Genomic DNA, 10,000 nt, shown 5'->3' on the forward strand with positions numbered 1-10,000 from the left:
TTTCATGTAAAAACTATTTTCATTTGCCATTGGACTTTTTTTCCGAATCTTAATGCGTGTGCATATTTTCTGTAGAGTTTGATTTCATTTACATTTATTTTCTTAAGAGGCGGAGATGAATTATCGCTGTTGCTGCTTGACACTAGTGACGAATCATCAGTGCAGTCATTCACTAAGAAGGATTAACCTTTTACTGAACAAGATTATGATGTGTATCACATCTCAATCTTTCTCAGAAAATTTAAATTTTTATATGATTTGCTTGTTGTGTTTTATACCAGGAAATTAGTTTTGGAAGATGCATTGATAAAAAAAAGGCAAACATATAATTGTCATTCCCATTGGAGTTTGGAGTTCTTTGAGCTATATCTATTTATAACATTTTTTAAAATTACCTCAGAAATTCAAAATATATTTGAGCTGGTTATTTTTGAATTAAATTATTTTGGTTAATTTTATTTAGAAAGGTATGATTTGGTGTAACAGTGAACAAATAATGCATGCTGTGACACAAACTAGTCACAAATGAAATAGAAACACCCACAGTGTAGTTAGACTATTCTTGCTGCCAATTTTGTTAAGAGCCAGTAATAGCTAGTTATCCTGCTTTTAAAAATAAATTAAAAGATTTCATTCTCTTTATTGAAAATAAGGTTTGTGTAAAATCTATAGTTTTGTTTATTTTAATACTATAGTAAGGTATGTTAAATCCAAACTTAATTTAGTAATAACAAGTGAATAGGATAGAAAAATTTTCTTTTTAGCTTGTGCACCACTGGAAAACCGCACTGCAGAAAATATTGCAGGTTTTATGAAGGATGTTATTAAAAATATCTTTAGCAAACAGTATGAGGAGTTACATTTCCATAATGTTCATGATGTTGCTGCAAACATGATAAAGACTTCTAGACTAATGGGTTGTAAAGAACCTCAACATTGCTTAGCTCATGTGCTGAATTTACTATTGGTTTTTGATGGTCTCAACAAATGTCCTCAAGTCTTAATATTGCCTAAGAAATGTCAAAATATTGTAACATGTTTGAACTTTAAATCAACTTTCCTTATTAATAAATTTTTTGTGTGCATATGATGATGTAGATCTTTATGATAAATTAAGAAAAAATTCAGAAGTGAAAGACTTGTTCACTTTGATAAATAATTCCCAATTCAAGCAAATCAAGAAAGCCCAAATGACATTCCTATCATTTTGAATAGTGAAGATGAATGTCAAGAAAAAGATTTGTTTGAAGAAAACTCAAGGTATAAATCTAAACAACATAAAAGTTTAAAACTCCAAGTATGTAGTTGGTGGATCAGTGTACCATAGAGTAGATAGATAATAGATAGAGTTATTGATCAGCTTGATAATGGTGTAAAAAAACTTTTTTTAAAAACTGGAGAAAGAGAAATGTGTCTCAATGAGTTTGAGTTACAATTTTTAGTTCCTGAAACTTTTTCAAAATTTGACAGAAGTTTGAGTGAAGAAAACTCTCTCTCACTCTATTCTGCCATTGGTCAAACATAAAATTGCATTGCATCTCAAGATGCATATTGATAATTTACTTGTAACAAAAAAGCTAAATATGGCTTGTGGCTCATAATTAGAACAGCTTCTAGAACTGTCACAAACAGCTAAATTATCATGTCTGTTAGATCCAGCAGTTAAGTCTATCTTTCCAAATAATGAAGCAATTAATATACTATTAGAGACCTCATCAAGTTTTACAGAAAGTTTAAATTTACATGCAGCAGTTAACAATATAACTTATAACAATGCCAATAAACTATCAAAAGATGGTTAGCTAGAAATAAATAAAGTATGACATAAATAAAATAAAAATTATAATTGATAAAAAAACTAATTTAGTAAGCTCTATGGCATGTTTAATTATACTACTATACTATAGCTAGTTGCATAAATTTTAGAATTTTAATATTAAAATGTTTATATTAAATTATTTGCATGGTTAATTTACGTTAATTATGTTGCAGAAAATTATTCTACTGAAAAAAATTTCTGCTATAAGAAATTAAAGTTGCGCTTCCAAAATATGATCAAAACAGACATTAAAGTTTAGCAAGGGAAGTCAATAATTTTATTAATTGTCTACTAACAGAAGAAGAAGAAGACCCTGTAGAGTTTTTGAAAAATAATCATAAAAAGTTTCCCCATCTGGGATGTCTAGCAAGTGAATATCTATGCATTCCATCAAGCAGTGTAGCAGTAGAATGTGTGTTTTTCACTGCTGAATTAATTATCAATTCTTGAAGAAGTTTAATAGACCCAACTAATATGAACATGATTATTTTTATACATGATAGTATTGGTTTATTGTTAATTAATTAGGGTTGTGATATAGATTTAATATTTGTAATAGTGGCAAATAATGCATGGTATTTTCTATATTCAGCCAGCTAGCTAGCTTCCCAGCTGTCACTAGGTTTACAACCGGTTAGCTGGCTATCCGGCCACTTGTATTAGCGAGCCAGCCATGTTTTTGCACTTACTTTCTTGCCCAAAATATAACTGGTATACATAATAATACCAGACATTGTTATGAGTTTTGTTTTGTAATGAAGCTACAGATTGTAGTTTCATTACAAAAACTTTTTTAATAAGCTATTTCTATGTTGTGTACTTTTTGATGAGATTTTTTGATCTCAGAAAAGTCAAATAACCTGCTAAACTTAAATAAAAGCATTACACTAATGATTTAAGTGATGGCTTTCATTTCACAAACTGTATATGATGCACACTTATTGTATAGCAGTTAAATCTTTGAATAAATTACTCTGAGAAACACAAGCACATACTTGATGACAATAACCTCTACTGATAATAATATTAGTAAAAAAAAAAAAAGAATAACAAGAAAAAAAAAAGTAGAGAGAATATTAGAAAGAAAGTTAAATAAATGAAAAAAAAAAAAAAAAAATTGAATTTTCTTTTTTATATGATTTACCTATGTTTTACCATTCAAACATCTCATTTGATTGCTGAACCAAAAGTAAAAATACAATAATAAAGGGAGTAGATTGAAAATTTGTTTGATACAACTATTAAACTTTATGAACATTCAATTACAAATTTTTCTTTAAACAAAATACTCCAACCAGTTGTCATTAAATGTTTTGAGGCATATATGACTGAGATTTTCACAAAAACATTTCATTGCTCTTAATGTCAAAGAAGTCATTAATTTAAACCATTCAAATAAAAGATTGTTAGTTTAAAACATTCAAATAAAAGTTTGTTAGTTTAAACCATGCTTAAAATATAATAACAAAATAATATATTGTAGAATCTGTGAGAAATAATTAGTTTTTAATTAAAAATGTCTTCTGTTAAAAGTGTGATAATAGCAGCCTAACGTGATTTCAAAGTGACAAAAGAAAAACTCCTTTAACTTTTGTTAAATGTCAATTAAAATTATATAATAAAATTTATGACACACCCTAGAGTATAAATCTTATATTTATTATGTTTCATGTGTGATTAGTGATTAATAAATATGACTGATAACTTTTAAATAATAGTTGTATTTCTATATTTATCTTAGTTGTTGCAGTTGTTGTTGATTTTAAGTTTAATGTTTAAAAACAAATCTCTTAGAAAAAATTTTGACAACTTTTTTTATAAAATGAACTTTTTATTAGAAATTTAAAAAAAAACCATTACTAAATTTTTAAAAATGCTAATTTTTGTTTTAAACATTCATCTATTCATTAAAAATAACTTTGAAACAAACAATAAAATAATAAAAACCATAAATGAAAACAAATAATAAACAAACGATAAGATAGACATAAACAAAAAATTAACATCAAATAACTAGTAAGTAAAGATAAGCTTTGAAATATAAATGTGAATGAATGAAATTACAAAATTTTATTTATTTATTTTGCAAACTCTAACTCTATTACACTCTTTCTGTTTAGCAACCATTTAAAGAAATGTTTTATCTGAAAACCTGATGTTGAACTTTTAAATCATAATCTTAGATCTATTTTATGATTCTAAAACGTTATGAAAAAAGCTCCACAAAAAAATATTATTGAATTGAATACAGATTTAATAAAAAAAATAGTTGTGTTGCAAAACTGTAATGCAACAACTTGTCTTAATAAAAGCTATATTGATAGTAAAATTTCATTTTTATAAACTTGAACTTTGCTCTGTAATGCTCACAATAATAAATTTTATTATCCATAAACAATAAAAGTTGGTTAACAATTGGTAACAAAATATTTTTAATAATAAAATTTTCTAAAGATTTAATTTTTTTCTAGCAAAAAACGTAATGAGTAGTAAATAAGTAGCAAAAAAAAAAAATGGTAACAATAAAAATAAATAAAAACAATAAAAATTACTTTACATGAAAATAATAACATTTTTACCAATAAAATAAATATTTAAATTGAATTTCAGCTTACCTGAACAACAATCAATACCTTTCATACCATTTTTACATTTACACATGTAACCATTGACTAGGTCAATACAATCAGAGTCGGAACAGCAATCATTTTTTAAGCATTCATTTATATCTAAATCGTGTAAGGCTTACATTATTTGTTTTTTGTTTACCATATTTTAAATAGTTTTAAATTCACTAATATTATGCTCTAGTAGTTAAGCACTTGTTTTAAATGCAAAAAAATTTAAACCAGGTACTATGATAAAGTGTTAGGTACCAGTTAAAATGTTAAAGTGTACTAGGTGCTAAATTGTTAAAACTTATGTTTAAGTGTACTAGGTACTTGATTGTCCTAAGTACAGCACCCTCTTTTGTCTTCTCGATTCACAATTACAAAATTAGGATAGAGAGATTTAACATTTAAGAAAAGAATATTTAAAGCTTCCTAATTTTAGTAGCTTCCTAATTTTAGGGTCTAAGGAGCCATAAAAGTAGTAGTAGTATTGGGTCTAAGGAGCCATATATTAAAATAGAAAAAAAAGGTTTTTATTTACAAAAATACTTTTTATGCAATTTTTTCATGCTATAAAGAATATAGTGCACAAAAATTGTATAGTTACAACTTAAAAAACAGCAGAAACCACATTTGTGATTTAATTCTAACACAAAATAATTTAGAACAATAAATAATAGCATAAATTAAATAAATCAGTGTAATCTATATGGCATATAAATTGTAACATACATGTTGTATCTACTCTAACAAAAAGAGTAGATACAACCTGTATCTACTCTTTTTGTTAAAAAAAAATTGTATTGAAAACGCATATAATTACTATTTTTGTACATCATATAAAAACTATAACATACAAAAATTGTATAGTAATTATATGCTTTACCCTGCAATTTATGCCTATCGAATAGGCATAAGTTGCAGAGTAAAGCATAAGAGACAATGAAATTTATCTGATAGGATAAACTAGTTATTATTCTATTCATGTTTATTACTTAAACCAAAACCCCTATTTAAGGTTATTTACAGAAGTTGACCTTAATGCTTTAATGGGCCAACATGATTTGAATGTATACAGTACTTATTATATTATGCATTTTACAGCATCTACAAAATGCAATCTTCAATATGCAGAACCAACTCTCTTGTTTATCTGACTAAACAGCTGTATTGGCCACCGCTATGTGTTCACATTGTAACACAATCATTGTGTTACGAAAATATAAAATTTATTTACCTTTAATTCCTATTGTTTAATGTAAATGTTTACTAAAATATAGAAGAAAATTTGATTATGAATAAAATGAACAAACATAGGAACAAAAATGGCAGTACTAAATATATCGTTGATTGTTATAGTAAATATTGTTGATTGTTGGTAAAATAGTAAATATATCGTTGATGTTTATATATGTTAATAGATTGTTGGTAAAAATTTGAAAAGCTAGATGCAAAAAAATAGTGTCAGATGGCAGTATTTTAGCTACAGAAAAATAGAGGTAAGTAGTTGAGATAAAACAAGTGAATGAGAGAGTCACTCTCTCAAGAGAGTTTACTATCATTCTTTCAAGAGAATATACCATCAATCTCTCAGGAGAGTATACCATCACTTTTTAGCATGAAAAGTGGTGTGGAGTGTATAGTATTGAACGTGGTGCATAGTGTATAGTAAGGAAAGTGATGTGGAATGTATAGTATGAAAAGTGGAGTGTTTAAGAAAAGAGATCAAATTTGTTTGCAAAACTCTTAAATAATCATATTAAATCATTTTGCAAGAGATCTATTGGTATACAAGATGGTCCTAATATTGTTGGTTTTGAGTGTAAAAAATAGTTTACAATAATAATAATAAGTTTTGTTGAATCATAAAGTTCAAAAAAATATCCGAAATTAAAAAAGTTTGTTAGAGTAGATACAACCTGTATGTTACAATTTATATGTCATAAAAGATTGTTTTATTTAATTTATGCTATTATTTATTGTTCTAAATTATTTTGCGTTAGAGTTAAATCACAAATGTTTCCGCTACTTTTTAAGTTGTAAACATTTTTTTCATGTTTTGATTTTTCTTTAAACACTTTTTCTTGAAACTTTTTTCTATTCATTATTTAAGTTTAAGAATAACAAGTTTTAGAAAACAAAATTTTATATATATATATATGTATACAAAAGAAATTATTTATATTTGTTAATAATGAAAACAATAACAAGAGTATAAGTAGTATTTAATTAATGATTTTTGATGATTACAATGATGATTACTGATTTGATGATTAAATTTAAATAATAGAGTGATTTTAAAATTAAAAATTAAAATGATATTCAAAAATAAAAAGGCATTATATAAAAAAACTTACCAGTCTCACAAGTGTGACCTGTGAAACCAGGTTGGCATACACAATAAAAAAACTTACCAGTCTCACAAGTGTGACCTGTGAAACCAGGTTGGCATACACAATAAAAAAACTTACCAGTCTCACAAGTGTGACCTGAGAAACCAGGTTGGCATACACAATAAAATCTTGAATCAGTTTCTACTTCAAAGCAAGAGCCTCCATTTTTACAAGGATTAAGAGAACATTCATTGATGTCTTAATAAAAAAATTAAAGTTAAAAAACTATATAAGAAAAATTATAAGTGATAAAAAAGTATAACAATACACAGTGCTTAAGTGAAGCATAACAAATTCAATTACATTAGAACCAGGTAAAAAATAACAAAAACAATAAGATAAACAAAAAAATCACCTATTTGGCAATATTTTCCATCAAAACCATTTGAACAGTTACATCGAAATGAATTTATTAAATCCACACAAACACCATATTGACCACAAAGTCCCCATGATGTTAAATCCATTCCTTCTATAACATTAACATCTTTTCGAGGATCACAGTCATTGATATCTTTAAACATAAAAATGAATTTATAAGTGTACTACTTAATAGTTTTGATTTTAAAAATCAATTTAAGAAAAAGGTAATAAGAAAACTAAATTAAAATTTAAAGTTAAAAAAGTGATTTAAAAACTCTTAAATATTTTGAACTGAAATAAATTTAATTATCAAATTTTTTTGAGTCAATCGCAACATTGTTGATTGATTGAGTCAATCACAACATTGTTGATTGATTGAGTCAATCACAACATTGTTGATTGATTGAGTCAATCACAACATTGTTGACTGATTTTTTTGAGTCAATCACAACATTGTTGACTGATTTTTTTGAGTCAATCACAACATTGTTGATTGATTGAGTCAATCACAACATTGTTGATTGATTGAGTCAATCACAACATTGTTGATTGATTGAGTCAATCACAACATTGTTGATTGATTGAGTCAATCACAACATTTTTGTTTTCTATTCTGAAAATAGAAATTAACTATAATTTTTCTTTTTTTCAATTTCAAATTTAAAAAAGTTGCAACCTGCTTAAAAATTTCCTACTCTACATTAACTTGTGCTCAAAATTAAACATTTAATATTGAATATCACTAAAAACAGGAGTTTTACCCCTGACCCTGATCCCTGAACCTAACCTTGACCCTAAACCTGACCCTAACCCTTTACCCTGAAAACATATTTATACCTGAACTTTTAAAAATTAGACAAAATTATGGTTAAAAAAAAAGTTTTTATAAGAAAGTTGAGGCAACAGTTTCAAACAAAATTCTTAACAATAGTAGTATAGCCATGTAACCTTTAGGTAAGTTGAGAAAACAGTATTTATATACTGAGTAACTTATGTATCAAGTAAGTATACTAAATGTATAACAGTTTAGAAAAAATAGAGAATTGAATTAATATTTATTTCTGTATCATTTACTACATATGAAGATCTGATGATGTAGATCTGATGATGAAGATCTGGTGATGTAGATCTGCTTTAAAATTGATGATATCATAGAAAATAAAGCCAGGAAAGAGGCTTCCTGAAGCCAGTAAATACTTTGTGATTCAAAAAATATTTCAGTAAATACTTTGTGATTCAAAAAAAAGTCAAAGTTAGGCACAATGGGAAAAGAAAAAACATTAAATAAAATTTAGACCATAAAAATATAATACATATTATATATAATACAAATATATAATAAAAAGTATACACCAGCAGCATAAACCACATGTTTACACACATGTTTATACAACCACATGTTTGCACACATGTTTCATAAACCACAATGTATACACTACAATTTAGATTGGAATTTCAATAGTTGTTTTCAAGTGCATTTTTAACAATTTTATTAATAACTAGAATTTGTATAGAAGAACATTTTTATTACAAAAAATTCATAATTCTTTTTTAACTCTTCTGTTATATCAAATAGTGAAATGGCAGGAAAAAATTGTAAACATCTAAATCTAAAATGACAAATATTTTAAACAAATACTTTATTTCAGTTTTTGCTGAGAAAGAATCAAATGATATACTGCAATCGAAAAAATAATAGGAGACAAAAAAAAACATTATTTGATAAAAAAACAATTTAATTATTTCTCAGCAACATGGATTTGTAAACAATGAAAGTTGTATAACAAATTTACTTAAAATACTTGACTTGATTAACAATGCACTGACAGATGGGTTAAATATAGATGTTATTTTTATGGATTTTGCAAAAGCTTTTAACTCAGTTGCACAACTTTTGGTGAAACTAGAAATAATTGGAATTCGAGGTAAACTATTAAATTGGTGCAAAGGTTTTCTCAGCAATAAAACACACCTAGTAGTTTTAGAAGAACATGTATCTGAAAGAAAAAATACTATAAGTGGAATTCCCCAAGTATCTGTACTAGGCCCCTACTATTTATTCCATTCATAAATGATTTATGCATTAATTTAAAAATTGTGGGACCTTGCTCGCGCCCAAACTTCCTTAAAGTAGTTTATTCATAAACATAAACCACTATTGATTATAAAATTAAAAATTCTTGTGCAAAAAATAAAAAAGACTAAGTTTGAGTTTCGGATTGACTTTTTTTTCTTACAAAATGCAATTGTTTATTTATTTTGCATAACAGTCACTGATTTTTTTTTAGTGCTTCATATTATGTTTTAACTATACAAATGGCTTATTTTATACGGCAACAATCGTTTTTTTTTATTGGTAAAGCAGAATTATAGTATTATTATTATTATATATTATATGTTATTATTATGTGAATATAAATATTACATAACTTTAACAAAAAGTTAAGAATTAGTGAAAAAAATTTTTTTTTCCTTTTCAAACACAGATGCAGTGCAGAGAGATATTTTTTCCTTAAAATCTTTGGTGTTAAATACTGTGTATTATTACTGCAACGTTAAGGACAATATGGTCAGGTTCGCTAATTTATTTATAATCAAAAATTATCATTGTAGCTAAGATAAAAAAGTCATTTATAAAATAAACCAATAACTGCATAAATAATAATAATAATAATTTTCAAAACGATATTTCTTAAAAATGTCATTTTGAAAAAATTAATTGATAATATTCTGTGATTAATCTTTTTCTTATCCAATGCTATGTCCTCCTATATAGGAAGATATAACATTTATTAGGAAAATATTAAATAATA

At 25.9% G+C, this 10,000-nt stretch overlaps 1 protein-coding gene across 1 annotated transcript in view; it reads right to left on the minus strand.

The window, feature by feature from the left end:
• The window catches only part of LOC100202155 (neurogenic locus notch homolog protein 1), a 104,187-nt gene that overhangs the window by 40,362 nt on the left and 53,825 nt on the right, over positions 1–10,000 (minus strand). The window contains exons 15-17 of the mRNA XM_065804442.1: positions 7,180–7,338; positions 6,903–7,022; positions 4,435–4,548 (exon numbers count right to left, since the gene is read on the minus strand). Of these exons, the coding sequence (XP_065660514.1) occupies positions 4,435–4,548; positions 6,903–7,022; positions 7,180–7,338 (393 nt within the window). The remainder of the gene's footprint in view (positions 1–4,434; positions 4,549–6,902; positions 7,023–7,179; positions 7,339–10,000) is intronic.

Source organism: Hydra vulgaris, chromosome 09, assembly GCF_038396675.1.
Source record: "Hydra vulgaris chromosome 09, alternate assembly HydraT2T_AEP".
In the NCBI taxonomy this organism is placed as follows: Eukaryota; Metazoa; Cnidaria; class Hydrozoa; order Anthoathecata; family Hydridae; genus Hydra; species Hydra vulgaris.